The sequence below is a fragment of the Pristiophorus japonicus genome, chromosome 3 (assembly GCF_044704955.1).
Source record: "Pristiophorus japonicus isolate sPriJap1 chromosome 3, sPriJap1.hap1, whole genome shotgun sequence".
Taxonomy (NCBI): Eukaryota; Metazoa; Chordata; class Chondrichthyes; family Pristiophoridae; genus Pristiophorus; species Pristiophorus japonicus.
This window is the reverse complement of record NC_091979.1, coordinates 262,436,428-262,455,857: the sequence shown is the minus strand read 5'-3', so window position 1 is coordinate 262,455,857 and position 19,430 is coordinate 262,436,428. Positions and strand designations below refer to the sequence as shown.

The window sequence follows — 19,430 nt, the reverse complement described above, 5'->3', positions numbered from 1 at the left end:
ACCTAAGAATGGACCCATTCATTCATTTTTAGATGGTCCCTCGTATCGAGATTGACTTGCTTTCACACCAAAATGGGATGAGTTCACAGGTGTTTCAATAAAAGACCTGACATTGCAGGTCCCGAGCTACATATTGAAGGGTGGAAGATGTCTGTGTGTGGATTTTTTTAACGTGTGTTGGCCATTGCACACCAGCCACCACACGGGCTTGACAGAGCTAGGTCTTGTTCCAGTGGCAAGGATCAGCCAAGATGACTGGAGACCAACTCTGCTGCACGGACCTAGTGCGCACACATATTGCAGTGTGGGCTGGCCCGTGCTGCCCCTGGGCCTTCGCCTCTTTTGGGCCCCGAATTTACTCCTGTGCCCCGATCATATCACTCTACAATCGCTCGCTGCTCCTTCACCCCGACCTCACCGCTCCTGCTGTACCTGCCCATGCTCCTGCTCCAAACATTGATTTTGGTGAAGTCCAATCCAGTCGCCTTTCTCCAAGTCGTCGCCCTCCTGCACCAGCTCCGCTGCTCCCTGAAGTGGCCCCAATCTGCGGCTGCTGGTCGGGGCCTCCACGCTGCTCATTCATTAATAGATTGCTATTGGATCTTTGCATTTTGTTAGTTGAAGTACCATCTTGAGATCACTTAGTCTTTGTGCCGCTGTAAAACTAGTTGATCAGCTTTATACTTGTTTCCTAATATTGGTAACATTAGTGAACAGAGAAACATTTCCAACCTTGTTTTTATTTTAAAATGATTCTAACATTTATCTCAAATCAAAACGTTTTCCATATTAATGTTATGAATATTAAACATCTTGAATTTAACCATAGGCCCAAGGACCATCTGAAATTACCCAAAGAAAAGATGCCTGTTGAACAAAAGGTATATCATTTCTTTTTATATGAATTACTTAATGACCATACAAAAGAACCATGCATTTAATTTTTTAAACCATTTTGTGTGGCTGAGAAAGTATAGTTTGTTGTTGATCAGTTAGTCTAGCACAATTTTCAATGTCTTGGCCTTCGTCTCCAAAGTGATCTTTGTTCCCCTCTTTTGTACTACTCATGTTTTTCTTTTCTATTTCCCCCTCGTCATTGGTAGTTAATCATCATGTAGCGGAGGGGCCAAGGATAGATCCTGGGGGGACTCTGGAGGTAATGGTGTAGGGGTGGGAAGAGAAACTATTGCTGCAGGTACTCTGGCTAAAATTGGATAAGTAAGATGAGCTAGACATTGGAGGAGGATGGCATTGTTGACCGTGTCAAAGGCTACAGAGGATGAGGTGCGATAGTGCACCATGGTTAGATTCACAGAGGATGTCAATTTTGATACTGGGTAGGGCTGTTTCAGTGCTATGGCAGAGAATTGTAGGAAATACTGACCTAGACTTCGGTGACAACAACACGTTCAAGAACTTTGGAGGGGAAAAGGAGATTGGAATTCGGGGTGATAGTTTCCAAGAACAGTTTTTTTTTGTGGAAGGGCTGATGGTGTTTTTAAAGGGAGGGATGTAGTGGCTAAGAAGAGCAAACCATTTAAAACGTCAGCTAGCATGGGAGCCACGAATGAAAGTTTGATCAGTATTTTAATGGTAGTGGGGGCAAGTGAGCAGGAGGTGGGTCTCATGCAATGTTCCCCCTAATTTATTTTTGTGTGGTCCCTTTAAGGGGCTGCACGGTCCATTCACAGTTTTGCACATGTGCGAAATTTAACATTAGAATAGCCGGTTCCGGGCTGCAATGGGATTGGCAGAGAGTTGTTGGGTCGCATGGTTTTAGAGGCAATGTTCATCTCATGAGCAGGAAGAGACCATGAAGTGAGTGAAATTGGAGAGGGACACAAGATCTGGGCTAGGGCTGGAAAAAGGCTGGGGTGGGGCGGGGGTTAGATTGATTAGATTGATGGGAAAGGGGGGAGCAGCAGAGGGAGCTGAACAAATGGTCCCAACCTAGTGACAAAGTTCCACAGGTTTCTCGCATTTGGAGATGAGGACAAGGGGGAGAAGGCTTTAAGGAGATGTTTGGTAGTGAAGGAAAGTATCCAGGGGTTATCTATACTTTCCAGGATGATCTGGAATAGATGGTTTTGGCAGACGAGATTGAGGCGCTAGAAGAGTCAGAGAAGAGACCATGGTGTGACTTGGGATGAAGGTCACACTATCACATGGGTGGTTTGGATGGGGCAGGTGGTGTAAGGTATAATCGGGCAGGGAGGGTTCGCTAAGGGGTGAGGTGTCATCACCTGTGAGCCACATTTCAGTTAAATCCAGGCTGTCAATGCAATCATCCACAATAAGATTTTAAATGGAGCAAGCCTTTTTGGTGAATGAAAGGGCGTTCTGGGGAGAAATGTGATTGGGGGGGCGGGGTGGTTGTGATCTGATCTGGCAGAGTTGAAGGGTGTTGGAGTGGTTAGTGTGAGTGAGATGGGAAGGAGGATGGAGAGGTTAATCCTCAGCGAGCACACTGGGTGGGAAGATTGATGAGCAGAGAAGGAATAATTGGGACTGCAGAAGGCAGTGGTGCATGCCACAATAGATCCCTTGGAAAATGCCGAGCGAGGCACAGAGGATAATTGTGGGCTTGTTTAAGGGGGATTGTTGTCAGTCTAGTCTTGACATCCAATTATGGCTGCGCTGCAGTTTCCTCAGTTAAACATTGGGAAGATCATTTTCTTTGGCCCCTTGCACAAACTCTCTTCCCTCATGACTGATTCCATCACACTCCTTAACCACTGTCTCAGGCTGAATGAGACTGTTTGCAACCTTGGCATTCTATTTGACCCCGAGGTGAGCTTCCGACCCCAGGTCCTCTGCATCACAAGGATTGCCTACTTCCACCTTCATAGCATCACCCGTCTCTGCCTCTGCATCAGTCCATCTGGCGCTGAAACGTTTATTCATGCTTTTGTCACCTCCAAACTTAACTTTCAGTGTTCTTGCCTTCTCTCATCCTCCACCTTGCATAAACATGTGCTCAATCCAACACACTGCTGCTCACATTCTAATTCACACCGGCCCTACTCACCCTGTGCTCGCTGACCGACACTGGTTTCCAGTTAACACACACTTGCATTTTGAAGTTCTTATTCTTGCGTTCAAATCCTGTCATGGCCTCGCCCCTCCCAATCTCTGTAACCTCTTCCAGTCCTACAAACCCTCAGAAAATTCAGTGTTTCTCCAACTCTGATATGTTCCGCACTCACTTTGCCCCACCATTGACTACCATGTGTCTGGACCACAAGCTCTGGAATTCTCTTCCTAAACCTCTTCACCTCTTTTCCTATAGTTTGCTTTTCAATTCATATGTGACTAAACTTTTAGTCACTCCTAATTTTTCTTTGACTCACTAAGTTTTTGTCTGATTATGCTTCGGTAAAGCACCTTGGGACTTTTTCCTACATTAAAGATGCAATGCAAGTGTATGCTGTTGGTGTTGCAATGATAGCAGGCGAATAGGCTGGTGGATAAGGCATAGGTGTCAAGAGGGAAAGGAAGGAGTTGGAAGTAATGGGCTCGGGTCTGGAGTGGTAGCCAAAATGCACACGCAAATGGACACAGAAGGAATTTGCTTTAACACAGGCATGGCAGAGATCAGAAGAGACATGTTCTGGTTGTAAGCAAAGGACCTTCTCCCTTAAATTAATATATTTTTTTAGTTTTGAAAACCAGTTTAGAAACACAAAACAGAAATTGCCGGGAACGCTCAACAGGTCAGTCAGCCTCTGGAGAGAGAAACAGTTAATCTTTCAAGTTGATGACCTTTAATCAGAACTGTTGTTTTCCAGCCATCGACCTTCAAATGTTAACCCTGTTTCTCACTGGATACTGCCTAGCCTGTTCAGTGATTCCAACATTTTCTGTTTTTATTTCGGATCACCAGCCATCTGCAGTACTTTGCTTTTGTTTTGGGGAAACACAAATAGTTGCATACAGAGGAGCAGTGGTTTACGAAAAAAACAAATGATCTGCAACATGTCGGTCTTCAAAGGCATATTTAGTGTCAATCCCACTATCTCATTGGAAGAAAAAGTTCTATAACATAATATTGGTAAGGGACCAATTTTCATACAAAATTGGAAATGAGAGTGTCTCAGCCAATCACTACAGAAGACAAAAAACATTACTTTTGGGTTTTGAGAACTTTAGAAATCCCCCCTTAAGGTGGGAAAATGCTGTATTTTATTTCATTAAAACATCTACTGATTGGGGTCACAAAGTAGTAAAAATGTGCCAGAAAAATCAATGCTTATTTTTTAACAGAAATCTTTTCAGTGCACGAATATCAAGAAAATGGTCAAGAAAATTCGATTAACTGATCTGAGATGCATGGAACTGCCAAAAGAATCAAAATTACAGGTAAACTTTATTCCTAGGTTTTCCAATTGTAGCTAAATTTTTCCTTTATTCCCTATGCCATCTTTTATTTCCATGCTGAAAGATGCAGATGATCTGTTGAGGCTTTTATTTTGTTTTTAACCTACAATCTAAGGGGGAATGTTCAGACTTTTTGAGCTAATGGGCTGAATTTAGGGTCTTGAGATTTTGGCGATTAAATTGTGCTCATTTTATTTGGTGCTATAGGACTTAAATTGTGCATATGTTTTTGAGGTAACAGTTGGATTCAATGGCCCCTATTTACCACTTGCTGGACTTTTGGCTCCCGTGCATGTTGACGTACGATTTCTTTTGTGTACGTTTGCGCCAGAAAAAAAAATTGGGACTTTCGCCAAAGAAGTATTTGAATTTGGTGCAGTGCTCTCCGAAGTTAATCTGGGGGCAGAGCTTCAAGTCTGCGCTTAAAAACTCTGGGCATGCGCGAAAAGCTGAAGTTGCCAGGGCAACTAAAGACACTGAAGCCTGCTCCCCTGAACGGTTGGTACCCCACCGCTGCCGAAAGGGCCACAAAAGACCTCTTGCCCAGCTGGACTCATTGCAATCCCCACCAGAATGGCCCTCCCGCTCCCGAACTTCAGCTCGCAGGGGGAGTGGGACTGAGCAGGGGCTATTCGGTCCAGGATTGCAGCGGGTCCAGCTGTGGGGGAGCAGTCCTTTTGGCCTGGGATTGCAGCGGGTCCAGCAGGTGGGGAACAATCCTTTCAGCCCGGCATTGCAACGGGGAGGAGCAGTCCTTCCGGCTCGGAAATCATCTTCTCTTGCTCCAAAAAGAGTTCCCTGTGCGGGGGATAAACGGTATTTTATGTATTATTGCCTCGCTCCTGTCCTCTTGTGCGCCACGCTGATTCCTTAAGTTAATATACGTTTTTTTTTTGCGGGACTTTTGGGCAGTGCGCCGCGCTGAAAAAACTCCTGGATGGCCAAAATAGAATAAGTTCAGAAATGGCGCCCGATCCCGTTTTGACTCGTGCCTGCGCCAAAAGTGTTTAAACTGGCGCGCATGGTCGGCGCCGGTGTCCAAACATTGGCGAAAGTTGGAAAGTGAGTATTTCACGCCAAAAAACGTTTGTGCGCCATTTTTTGGTGTCCAATCGTTGCAAAAATAGGGGCCAATATAACTAGTATGTAAGTGCCATCAACAGTGCTGCTTTATTGCTGTACGGGGATGCCCTACGTATTCACTATAAATATTTTAATTTCCTCTAGTGTCTTCCCTCACTTTATCGCAATGATTCTGTGGATTTAAACTTTACATTCTCTGGTTCCCTCGGCTTCAATGCTCTTAATCTTTGTTTTCACTTCTTGCTCTTCTGTTGTAAACAGGATCTGGTGCTGTGCATTGCAAATGCTGAGGCCTGTACCCGTGGATGAACTGCTGGCTCATATTCAGCTCTCTGTTTTCCACACTGTTCCTCCAGCAGTGTGCTGTTTGAAATACTGCCTCTCAGACAGCTCCCATATTCAATTGCCTGCTACAATTGTCACTGAACCTAGAATTTGGTTTGTCAATGCTGACTCCATCATGTCAACTTCATCCACCACAGGACCTCAGTCTTAAATTCTGATCTATCCTATCATCTCCTCCCTAGGCTACAGAGGAGATTTATGAAGCTGTTTCCTGGACTGGAGAATTTTAGATACATGGAACAGATTGGATAGGTTTTCTTTGGAACAGAGGAGGAGGCTGAGGGGAGACTTTATTGAGGTGTATAAAATTGAGGGACCTAGATCGAGTAGATAGGGCGGACCTATTTCACTTAGCAGAGGGGTCAACAACCAGGAGGCATAGAAACTAGGAGCAGTAGTAGGCCATTCGTCCCATTGAGTCTGCACCGCCATTCAATATGATCATGGCTGATCCTCTAGCTCAACACCATATTCCTGCTTTCCCCCCATACCTCTTGATGTCTTTTTTGTCTAGAAATCTATCTATCTCTCCCTCTTAAATATATTCAGTGACTTTGCCTCCACAGCCTTCTGTGATAGAGAATTCCACAGGTTCACCACTCAGTGAAAAAAATTCTCCTTATCTCGGTCCTAAATATCCTGAGATTGTGACCCCTTGTTCTAGACTTCCCAAAAAGGGGAAACATCCTCCCCGCATCCAATCTTTTCAACCCTGTCAGAATTTTATACGTTTCAATGAGATCCCTTCTCATTCTTCCAAACTCGAGTGAATACAGACCTAGTCGACCCAATCTCTCCTCATTCAACAGTCCTGCCATCCCAGGAATCAGTCTGGTGAACTTTCGCTGCACTCCCTCTATGGCAAGTATATCCTTTCTTAGGTAAGGAAACCAAAACTGCACACAATACTCCAGGTGTGGTCTCAGCAAGGCCCTGTATAACTATAGTAAGACACGAATAACCTTCTGGAAATACTAGGACGGAGGATCTAGCGAGAAGGAGGACCTGAAGGAAATCCTTATTAGTCAGGAAATTGTGTTAGGGAAATTGATAGGATTGAAGGCCAATAATTCCCCAGGGCCTGCATCCCAGAATACTTAAGGAAGTGGCCCTAGAAATAGTGGATGCATTGGTGATCATTTTCCAACAGTCTATCGACTCTGGATCAGTTCTATGTAATGGAAGGAAGCTAATGTAACACCACTTTTTAAAGAAGGAGGGAGAGAGAGAAAATGGGAAATTATAGACCGGTTAGCCTGACATCAGTAGTGGGGAAAATGTTGGAATCAATTAGTAAAGATGAAATAGCAGTGCATTTGGAAAGCAGTGACAGGATCGGTCCAAGTCAGCATGGATTTATGAAAGGGAAATCATGCTTGACAAATCTTCTAAAATTTTGTGAGGATGTAACTGGTAGAATGGACAAGGGAGAACCAGTGGATGTGGTGTATTTGGACTTTCAAAAAGCTTTTGACAAGGTCCCACACAAGAGATTGTTGTGCAAAATTAAAGTACATGGTATTGGGGGTAATGTATTGACGTGGATAGAGAACTGGTTGGCAGACAGAAAGCAGAGAGTCGGGATAAACGGGTCCTTTTCAGAATGGCAGGCAGTGACTAATGGGGTGCTGCAGGGCTCAGTGCTGGGACCCCAGCTATTTACAATATACATCAATGATTTAGATGAAGGAATTGAGTGTAATATCTCCAAGTTTGCTGATGACACTAAGCTGGGTGGCTGTGTGAGCTGTGAGGAGGATGCTAAGAGACTGCAGGGTGACTTGGACAGGTTAGGTGTGTGGGCAGATGCAGTATAATGTGGATAAATGTGAGGTTATCCACTTTGGCAAAAACATAAAGGCAGAATGTTACCTGAGTGGCGGCAGATTAGGAAAAGGGGAGGTGAGTCATTGAAAGTTGGCATGCAGGTACAGCAGGCGATGAAGAAGGCAAATGGCATGTTGGCCTTCATAGCTAAGGGATTTGAGTACTGGAACTGGGAGTTGTACAGGGCCTTGGTGAGGCCTAGCTGGAATATTGTGTTCAGTTTTGGTCTCCTAATCTGAGGGAGGATGTTCTTGCTATTGAGGGATTGCAGCGAAATGCAGACTGATTCCCGGGATGGTAGGACTGACATGAGGAGAGACTGGATCGACTGGGCCTGTATTCACTGGAGTTTAGAAGGATGAGAGGGGATCTCATAGAAACATATAAAATTGTGACTGGACTGGACAGGTTAGATGCAGGAAGAATGTCCCCGATGTTGGACAAGTCCAGAACCAGGGGTCACAGTCTAAGGATAAGGGGTAAGTCATTTAGGACCGAGATGAGGGGAAACTTCTTCACTCATAGAATTGTGAACCTGTGGAATTCACTACCGCAGAGTGTTGTTGATGCCAGTTCGTTGGATATATTCAAGCGGGAGTTAGATATGGCCCTTACGGCTAAAGGGATCGAGGGGTATGGCGAGAAAGCAGGAAAGGGATACTGAGGTGAATGATGAGCCATGATAGTGAATGGTGGTGCAGGCTTGAAGGGCTGAATGGCCTACTCCAGCACCTATTTTCTATGTTTCTATCCTTGTTCCTGTACTCAAATCCTCTTGCAATGAAGGCCAACGTACCATTTGCCTTCCTAACTGCTTGCTGCACCTGCATGTTTGTTTTCAATGACTGATATATAAGGACACACGGTCCCTCTGTACATCGACACTTCCCAAGCCATCATCATTTAAATAATACTTTGTCCTTCTGTTTTTCCTGCCAAAACGGATAACTTCACATTTGTCGACGTTATACTGCATTTGCCATGTGTTTGTCCACTCACTCAACCTATCTAAATCGCCTTGCAGCGTCTTTGCATCCTCCTCACAACTCACAATCCCACCTAGTTTTGTGTCGTCAGCAAACTTGGAAATATTACATTTGGTTCCCCAATCCTATGTGTTTTAATTTTGCACACTAACCTCTTATGTGGGACTTTATCAAAGGCCTTCTGAAAATCCAAATACATCCACTGGTTCTCCCTTATCTATTATATCAGTTACATCCTCAAAAAGACTCCAGTAGGTTTGTCAAACATGATTTTCCTTTCATAAATCCATAGATTTCAAGTAATTGGTCGAAGGTTTAGAGGGGATTTGAGGGAAAATTTCTTCACCCAGAGGGTGATGGAGGTCTGGAACTCACTGGGTCATAGAAGCAGAAACCCTCACCACATTTAAAAAGTACTTGGATGTGCACTTGAAGTGCAGGGCCAAGAGCTGGTAAGTGGGATTAGGCTGGATAGCTCTTGGTTTGCTGGCGTGGACACGATCGGCGGAAATGGCCTCCTTCTGTGCTGTGAATTTTTATGATTCTATCCTCTGTCTACGACAAAGACATGTCTCTCCTATTCTTGCCATGTCCATGCAACCTGAAGTTTCTTGAGTGTCCATTCGTGTGCGCATTTTGGCTGCTGGACCATATCAAGGAATTTCTGGCCTTGTCCTCCTCTGCCAAAACTGCTTACTACTCCACGATCATTCTGGAAAGCAAAGATAACTCTCAGCTCCTTTTCTTCACTACCAAGTGTCTCCTTGAAACCCTCTCCCCTGCCCCCTCCAACAAGAAGTTGAGGTGCTCATCAACTTCTTTATCACTAAGGTTGAGACGATCCCTTCAGCTGGTTCTGGCACAGCCCATTCTTGCACGTATTTCCTCTCTTTCTCATAGCATGGACAAATTGCACGATTTGGATAGAGATAATGGTCATTCTTCAACTGATCTATGTAGGGAAAATTTCCTAACAATGGACAATTCATCTGGTGCAGAAATCCTTAAAGCTTCCAGCTAATGGCAAGACTGCTGAAACTGCCAACTTTGAAAATGTCTAGCAGTCTGTCACATCAGTCTGTTAACATCTATATAAGAAGGCTTCTACTTTGAAAGTGTGCAATGCTAAATGGAAGTATTTCATGTACTTAGGCCAAGACATTCATTATATCTGGTAATGTTGTTTAAAACTCTTCTAGGAGACAGTATTCCAAGGCAACTTTTTACTTCTTCCTCTAGCTCCACCCCTATGATGTGATGAATATGAGGAGGATCTATTTCTGCTAATATATTTTACTGTGCTCTAATCCTTTTAAAGAAGAGATCATAACAATTGGAGCTTAATTAGTTGCATTCTTATTTCTAGTACTTTTTTGTGATTGTCACAGTTTGTGACTCTACTCTTTTGAAACTTAGCCATAAATTGTAAGTTTCCTTGGATACTACATTTTGAGATTAAGATTTTTAAAATTTTGATATTTCCAGATTATTGTCACAGAGTTCAAAGACCCAAGTGAATTCTATGTACAAATCCTCACTCCAGAAAACTTTGAGGTTTTAAGAAGACTTGAATTATCGCTGAAGGAGGCCTTCACAAATGTGAATAATCTAAATGAATATATGCCTGATGAAGGAGAAATATGTGCGGCCAAGTTTTCAGTGGATCAGGTAAAAAGATTACTATAGTTTACTGATATGTGGAGTGTTGCGCAAGCGGTAGTTTCGCTAGTCGTGTGACTCGTAGTTGCCTGTGACGGTTCCTAAGTTAAATACCAAATTACACACTAGACAAATGATAGTATCGTTAATGTTCATTTAATACTGGAAAAGTACAAGACTCCCTACTTATACTCTATAGTTACTCAATACAAAAGAAGTACAAGACTCACTACTTATACTCTATTTAACTCTGCTTAACTCTGCAGAAAGGCGTTCCACAAGGTGTTCCTTGCCGCTCAAAATACACTGTTTAACTCAACACTGTCATAGTTACCCAATAAGTCCCGGGTGATCAATCCGGTCCTGACATTGTTCCTTCAAGGGTCGCCCCCTGGTCCCTGCTTCTGTCGAGTGTTGGTCCCAGGTTCTCGCTACGAACTGTCCAAACTTGTCTATCTTTATACCTTTTTTGTCCTTTTGTTAACCGCCTGCTTGTTTCTACAAGATAGAGACATTCTGCTGTTATCTCAAATTGTCTCTCGCTTCCAAAAGTTATTACCAAGTCGGGAGTCTCCCTTCCCATGTGTGACCATTATCTTGATCCATTAAATTCTTTCTCATCAACCCCCTGCTGTGGCCACAGCTGGTCCTGTGGTGGTGGGTAACTCCCTGGCATTCGGTATTTACACACTATCTCTTACCCAGGGCGACTCCTTTTGAATTTGGCTTTATTATCCCGTGACTTTCCCTGATGGTTTTACAACTGTACCTCATCCCTTATCTTATTGACCCTGAGGTTAATGCCTGCTTGATTTTTGTGCAAGAGAGCTTGTTAGTTTTTTAGACCCCAGGTCTGAACTAACTTCTTAATCCTTTCTGATGTTTCCACAAGGAGCCACTGCTTGTTGTATTAGGGCAGTCAATTGTAAAATTTCTGTACTTAGCAATTGGAATGGTGCTGTAAGTTGGGATATTGGGCTAGATTTTACATTTTTGTGCAGATCGCCCAAAAATGGGCGGTATTTCCGACGTGGGCAGTAAAAATGGGTTTTCAGATCGTTGGCTTGTTGCCCATTCTCAAAGCCCCTAGTCTCCATTTTTGAAATTGGGTGTTACCGCGAGCGATATGAAATAGGCGTTAGCATTAAATCTCCCTGACCTTCTGCCGTAAAGTGTCGTCCTTAGCAACGGCATGGCAGCGCTCCATTCCCGCTATTCAGGAGGCCAAGGGTCATCACGACATGCGCAGAGAGGAGACAGAGAGGGAGCTGAGAGGGACTGAAGGCATGTGTGGGTGTGGAGTGGCTGCTTTGGGAGGAAGGAGAGAGAGAGAGTTTAGAGATTTAGAGCAAATAGGGAAACAAAAATGAGCTGTTACCAGCCAGATATTTGCCCGAATTTGGCCTATGATGGAGGGAGAGGAGGAGGCGTCACAGCACGCTGTGGAGACTGACGCTGGCGAGAGCAGTGAGGTGGGAGAGGAGCATATATTGGAGGGCGCAAAAGAGCGAGGAGGTTCTTAGACGAGGCAAATGCCTCCCTCCTGCAGGAGGTCGAGTCACGCTGTGGTGATTTGACCCAGGGCGGGTGTGGGATGCCCACCCCAAAGGCCTACCAGAAGATATGGGCCGAGATAGCAGAGGTGGTCTCGTCGGCGACCAATGAGGTGTGTGAGGGCAACCAATGCCGCAAACGATGGAACGACCTTGTGGGATCCGCAAGAGTAAGTATTACATTTATTTACATGTATTTATATAATTTGATTTGTAACAGTCATGAGTGACTATCAGCAGATGTAAGGTCTTTCACTTTTACCGGGAATGTTGTAGTCAAAGCTTGCGGTTACAGTGCACGTCTTTAGGTAAAGAATGATAATTATCATAATAATCATGATTACATCTGTCGGTTATGTGTTGTATCAGTCTCTGACGGTACCTAGCAATGATATCGCGCAATGATCTCATGCCATGTCGTCCTGTCGCCTTTTACAGAAGAAGCTCTCGACGATGAGGTCCATGCAGAGGCGAACGGGTGGGGGGCCACCAGTCCCCAGCGACATCACTGAGATGGAGGAGCAGGTGCTCGCACTCGTGGGGAAGCACACCCGGACAGCCATGCGAGCATCTGCAGACCCTGAAGTGAAGCGACCGGAGTAAAGTTTACACCATTGCATGATGTAAAATCAATAGATGCCACATCCACTCATATCCGAACAATCAAAAATGATGGATGATTTCTAAAATTGTCCTAGAAATAATGTTTTCTTTCGTCAGGTCGGGGCCATAAAAGGAACGATGAGCGACAGCCCGCGAGCAGTGTGGAGGCATACCACTTCAGGGAGCAGCACGAGCTGGTGCAGGAGGCCGATGGCAGCGAAGACTGACGTCATCAAGGTCCAGATCGGTGATTGGAGCATGGGCAGGCACAGCAGGAGCGGCGAGAGACTGTGAAGGGATGTGATTGGGGCCCAGGAGAGGGTCGAGTTCGGGGCCCTGAGACAGCACAGGCCAGCCCACACTGCGATAAGTGTGCGCACTAGGTCTGCAGCAGAGCAAGTCTCCAGTTGACTTGGATAACCCTGACCACTGGACCAAGACCTGGCTCTGTCAAGCCCGTGTGGTGGCTGGTGTGCAATGGCCACCACACGTTTTTTTTTTTTTTACAAATCCAAGCACGGGCATCTTCCACCCTTCAGGATGTAGTTCAGGACCTGGAATATTAGGTCCATCATTGAAACACCTGTGAACTGATCCCTTTTTGGCGTGTAAGCAAGTCATCTTCGTTTCGAGGGACTGCCTATGATGATGAGAAATGATGCTGGCCTAATGAAAATCATTGCAATGCACAATGTGTTGATGGTCATGAAATGTGATGTCTGTGATCTTGATAGCGGTGGTGCTTTCGTCGTGCATATGCTGTGTGTAGCGCTGGAGTCACCTTTTGACCCTAGCACCCCCTTCTCTAATAACCTCATTTGTGTTCTGCAGCGCGGCCCCAGGCAAGACCACAGAGGCCAGAAGGTGGGGCCGCGGGGCCAGACGATCCTACATCTGCTGAGGAGCTCCGATTCTTGCCCGTCAATCCGCTGGGTCTGTTCTCTATTGATGAGAGCGCGGACTTCGAGGAACAAACATCGCCACGCTCCAGAAGCCATTCCACCCCAGGCCATCTAGTGCTCCTCTGGTCATTCCCGCCTCCACTCTGGAGATAACGGCCCCAAGCACCTCGCCACAGGGCATCCCATTCGTCCCCAGGATGGCACCGACCCCGCAGAAGTTTCGTGGACACGGCCCGTCTGGTCCATGAGAGCGGAGAGATGGTACACTTGTCCAGGAGGACTGTAGACATTGGTGACCAGCTCCTCGATGCAATTGGGGGCATATACAGACAGCTGGCCATCATGACTGAGTACGTTCCACGGATGGCAGTAGCCAGGAACACTGCTGGTACAGACCTCCCAGGGGTCCCGGAGTGCGGCACTCCACCCCTAGGTTCTGCGCCGCCACTGCGAATGATGGATGAGAGGCAGGACCAAGATCCTGCTTCTGGATCAGAGAATGTTCCCTCCTCGGTACCCCCTGCTCCTGTACCCGTGCAACCACTGCCTCTGCTTTCATCCCGGTGTGGGTGTCACGCAGTGGGATCATCAGCCAGGTGAATAGGCCATATTTGTTTTCGCCAAACATCTAGCATTGTCCTTGTGGCTGACTCTTAAACATGTCAGAGACAGCGCGCTCACGCCTCATCGAAGGTGCCCGGACATTTGGCATTCACTGCCAGTATGATCTGGTTGTGGTCAACAACTAGTTGGACCTTCAGGGAGTGAAATCCTTTTCTGTTACGAAAAGACTCTGGGTCCAGAGAAGGTGCCTGCATGGCGCTGTGAGTGCACTGGATTGCTCCTTGCACCTTGGGGAACTTAGCAATGCGATAGAATGCTCCAGCCCTGTCCGTCTGAGCCTCCGTGGTCATGGGGAAGCTGATAAAGTCCATCCTTCGTGCGTACGGGGCCTCCGTGACCTGTCCAATGCAGCGATGGGTAGTGTGGTGAGACACGGGAAATCTCGACCACGGAGGCCCAAAAGGATTCTGACGCGTAGAAAGACAGTGCCGCGGTGACCTTGACCTCCACCGACACTGATGTCCTGATGGCAGATTGCATACGTGGTCTGTGAGCTCACATATTTCATTGATCACCACCTTGTGCAAGCGCAGTCTCGGAAGGCAGTTGTGCTCGGACACGTCGAGGTAAGACCTCTTTTCCCAGTAAGTGTGGAGTATGTATGGTCCTCCTCATTCTTGCACGTCTTAAATTGGGCACATAATGATGTGCATCAGACATTGAGCCATTTGCACTCTGCAGCATCTGCGTATTAATTGATGCAGGCTGAGAAATGGCTGGCCCCATTGCAATGAAAGTATAATAGCGATTGATAAGCAATAATTTCCTCATTAAAATACACCTAGAGTAAACCCCCAATAGTCCAGAGTCTCAAAATGTGTCTGTTGAGATGGTCATTTCACCTGAGAAGGACTCGAGAGTCAATGCAAACTCCCCTGAAGTTGAAGCAGCCTTTTGAATGAAGCGACCTGCGATTTTTAAAATGGTGCCCACACCGCTGTGATTCATTTCGAACAGTTCCACTTTTTCTGAGCGGTGTTTTAGGCGAGCGATATTGTGGGCGAGATGTATGCAAGGTGGTGAAAGTGACGCTGGGCGATCTCCTGGGCGTTAGTTTCGGCAAATGTGATCTTTACGACAAAAGAAGTGGGCAGTCGGTATTATTGAACCGCCGTTAATTCCTTGCGGAAAGTAATGCTGGGTGATATTATAGGCGTTGGTTTCGCCCATTCTTTGATTCCACCCAAAAAAAGTGGACGGGCGGTATTTTTTCCCGGCATTACACACACGAACGCTCAGCGATAAGTGTCCGAAAAATGGGCATCAGTTTCCACTTTTGTGGCTAAATGGGCGATATCTGGCCGTTATACGTAATTTCAGTGGTAAAATGGACATTAAGTGGGCGTTATGCATGCAAAAAACTGGAAAATCTAGCCCATTGTCTTTGATCTTTTTAGTTGAAATTGAACTGACATGGTGAGGGTGAAAGGAATGTGATCATTCTTAATTTGGCAATCTCACTTAGGTAATAAGGATGGTCATTTTGGAAAATGAAATTTTAGTTTGAGTAGATTAAAGCACATTACATTAAGGAGTAGTGTTAATGGAATTGATAGTTTTTCTCCATTATTGCTCCTTTTCTGAAGGTTGTGACTAGTGCTACAATATGGGTCTGTCATTGCTGGTGGTGGTCACCTATTGGTGAACTTAGCCAACGAAGTTAGCAGGCTTTTTGCCTGCAGAACTGCCAACTGATACTATCTTTGGCCAATAATTACACTCCTGACACTTCTACTAAAGATCAGTGGACAGTGATGAAAACAATTATTTCCTATCCCTTTCCCAGTTGTATTAGACTGCCTAGGATGACCTATGTTGTTTGAATGCAAAACAGGATTGATCTCTCAACAAGTTGATCAGGTTTCGGGATTGATTTAAAAAAAAATTTGAATTGATGGTTTCAGTAAATTGTTCTTTTCACTAAACTGATGTACTTTTTATTCCTCCCATTAGATGGTGCTCGTGCATTTGTATAGTAAGCTGGTATATGCAGAGTGATAACAATTGCTCTTCTAGGTCTGATGTTTTGAAAGTGAACAAGCTTAACATAATGTGCTATGCACTCTGCATCCTGACCCACTTTCCTGGTGGTGAGGTGTAATACTGAGATATGTACTGGCAGCAATAAAGTGCCTGGTGATGTGTGTGCTGTAGAATTAACAAGAGTGATATTCATTGCGCCTGAATGGTGAGGCTTGAGACTCTCCATATATTGAGCCTCGAGCCTCAGTATAATGGAACTGGCACAGCATCCGAGCCTGCTGGCAATGACTAGTACAAGATCGGGCTGCTTATAGCGTTGAAGTGGCCCTCGGTAAGTGGCTTGGGTCTTGGGTAGGGATTGCGGGGACTGGGAATTGGAGGGGGCTGGGAATTGTCAGAGCCGGGGATCATTAGATTGGGGACCGGGGCCAACAGTGGGGGGAGATCGAGGATCAGGGCCGGGTGTTGGGGCCGGAGCTGAGTGGCGGTGATTAGTGGGCGGTGGTGATCGGTTCCTTTAATGATTCATTCAGCTAAGTTACTTACTGTAATGTATTTGCCTAATGGATTCTTTGCTTAAGAATTCATAGTAACACATTGCTATTAAGAACTAGTTGGTTTATTATCAAACGTTTAACAATCACACTACACATTACCAATTCATCCACCAGGCTCACAACCACATGCCTCATCGTGGATCCCTTGAACCCAACTGGCTGGGATTTTACTGAGTCTTGTGAACATGACATGACTGGTTAAGCCACTCCCAACTCAACAGCTCGACAAACCTGTGAGCATACTCAAGTTCATACATGACACTTGCCATCTTGGTTGGGTGATGCCTGGGCCAGGTGTCCATGAGTGCAACCGGAACTGACACAGGTCTTGGAAAAGAGGTTTAAAACTGGCGTTACACTCCTTAATTGTATGTGCAAAGGGCCTAGTTCAGGTGGGTACTTGCATACTTTTTGCCCTTTCTCAATACGGCGGTCAGCATACCACGTGCCAAGAATGTGTGTACGATTCCTGACCACTATATTGGGACGTTAGTTGTCTGAGAAGCGCCTGAAAACAGTTGCTGTGCGAACCAAAACTAAGCCTTTGTGTTTAGGTTATGCTCTTTGAAACTTTATTTCTGTCCTTTTTATTAACAAGGTATAAAAAAAATGTTGGTTAGAAATGCATGAAATTTGTAACCTCCAGTCCAGGACTCTAAACATCCATGGTTTGGTATTAGTTGGGCCTGAGGGAGAGGACGGTTTTTTTTTTTAAGTTTTGATTGGCTGGAGCGGCTGTCAGTCAGTGAATGTGTTTGGCGATCGGCTGGAGCGGCAGTCAATGAGTGTGTTCGGTGATTGGCTGAGGGAGCCGCCCACAGGCTGCCAGCACACGCGCACACACAGGAGCCCGGGGGTTGTCGACAGTTCTGGAAAGTGTGACCTCCTGTGGTTTGAAAAATTCTCTGTTTTGGCAGTGGTCAGGTCCTGAGGTCCAACTCTACTTTTTTTTTTCTAACTTGCATCTCATTTGCTTCTTTTCAAACCTTGTACTTCTGCAGAAGTGGTATAGAGCATTAGTTCATGATGTGAATGTTGTACAGAAGGTGGCAAATGTTTTGTACATTGACTATGGAAATCAAGAAACCATCCGACTAAACAAGATTCAGCCACTGGACATAGAGATGGCTCTTTCACCACCTTGTGTAAGTATTCTGAAGTTCTAACTAATAGACGGTAAACAGTTATTCTCCTTTCTAGTAGTTTTTGTAAAGGCTGAATTTCAAAATTTGAAAAACTATGTTGGTCATATTTTGTTATTTTTCGGGTATGAACCTTTCTAATTCTGACATTAGGCAACTGAACTTGGGAAGTGCATGAAAGTGGTCAAGTGGCCAGATTTCTATTTGGCAACCACAGCATTGTAACTTGGGTCTGAAATTCCACATAGAAACTGAATTTCACTTCAACACTACTGTATGTTGATGTCGCTGTGCTCCTCTGGTTACTTGTATCCTATTGTAGGTGATGACCATACAACTACTGTTTCAATGTTTTTCTTATACTCCTTTTTTTTTTAAAAAAAACCTAACCAAACAAAATATAAAAATCATTAAACAATTCCTCTACTATTGAATTTAAAAAGTATGAATTTTTGTCTTTCTCCTCTTCCCTCCCCCTTTCCCCATCTCAGTCCTGCCAGAAAATGTCATTATAATATGATTGGTTTAAACCTCTGTTTTAACTTTTAATATGTAATTGGCCCATCAATTTTTTTTGAAGTAAAGTATGGCACTTTTTAAAATTTGGGTTTGGAAAGAAATTTGTCTGTTAAATATGGCAGCCAGACTTATTTACTATTGTTGGAATTTATTTTAATTTTTGGTGAAGCTTCAAGATGGTGTCTTCATTGCAATGTTGCACATTGGGGTATTTTTGGGGTCCAGCCATTGTGTGCCCATGACTCATTCTGGAAATAGGCTCTTATGAATGCTAAATGGAACAAATTGTTCCTATCTGTGGTGGTCAGATATTCTGCTGTGCAGGTTCATAATTAAATAATACTGGAGGGTTGACATTGCCATTTGTACTCCAACAGTCTTCCTTCAGGAGAGGACGGCTAAGGTTATAAAACCTGAGGAAAATATTGAAATGTCTTATTACTTGTGTGGCCTGTTTGTTTTGTTTGTTAAAATGTATAAATCTTTGTGAAATCCAATTCTGACCCTAGGCAATGAAGTGTTGTGTCACAAATGTCTCAAAGCACAATAAATGGGATGAAGAGTGCATCACATCAATCAAGCTTCAGCTTCTACAGAAGTCTTGCTCTATGACCATCATTGAGAAGCTAAGTAATGGGTCATGTAGTCCTGTGGAAATCATAATGCCTTCTGGTAACTTTATTCCCTTCCTACTTGGCCTCTCTTTTTATTGCAACTTAGTTTCAGTCACTGATTATCCAGTCTCTTATTTTCAAAGTAAAATGTATTTGTGCAACATATATGCATTTATACCGGGTTTAAATTGTATTACAGGGCAGTTGTTACAGAAATACATTTTAGAAAAGAAGTATGCTCTAATTCGAGGTGATGCAACTAACACTGCAAGAAGTCCTGGTAAGAACTCAGTATTCAAGAAGTTGGAATGTTAGTTGTTGCCTTAGAATGATACAGCACAGAAGACGACCATTTAGCCCATTGTGCCTGTGCCGGCTCTTTGAAAGAGCTATTCATTATGCCCAGTTCCCCTGCCCTTTTTTCCCCATAGCCCTTCAATTTTTTTCCCCTTAAAGTATTTATCCAACTCCCTTTTGAAAGTTATTATTGAATCTGCTTCCGCCACTCTTTCAGACAATACATTCTAGATCATAACTCGCTATGTTTTTTAAAAAAAAAACCTTCTCTCCATCTCCCCTCTGGTTCTTTTGCCAGTAACCTTAAATCTGTGTCCTCTGGTTACTGACCCTAAAACTGTTTCTCCTTATTTGTTCTA

General features: G+C 44.6%; 1 protein-coding gene across 5 annotated transcripts in view; it reads left to right on the top strand.

Annotated features, from left to right (window-relative positions):
* tdrd1 (tudor domain containing 1) overlaps positions 1 to 19,430 on the top strand; it is a 190,515-nt gene that overhangs the window by 70,001 nt on the left and 101,084 nt on the right. For all 5 annotated transcript variants that reach the window (XM_070876594.1, XM_070876597.1, XM_070876598.1 and 2 more), the window contains 6 exons: positions 830 to 881; positions 4,264 to 4,359; positions 10,104 to 10,286; positions 17,501 to 17,644; positions 18,670 to 18,832; positions 18,974 to 19,054. In XM_070876594.1, coding sequence (XP_070732695.1) covers positions 830 to 881; positions 4,264 to 4,359; positions 10,104 to 10,286; positions 17,501 to 17,644; positions 18,670 to 18,832; positions 18,974 to 19,054 — 719 coding nt within the window. The remainder of the gene's footprint in view (positions 1 to 829; positions 882 to 4,263; positions 4,360 to 10,103; positions 10,287 to 17,500; positions 17,645 to 18,669; positions 18,833 to 18,973; positions 19,055 to 19,430) is intronic.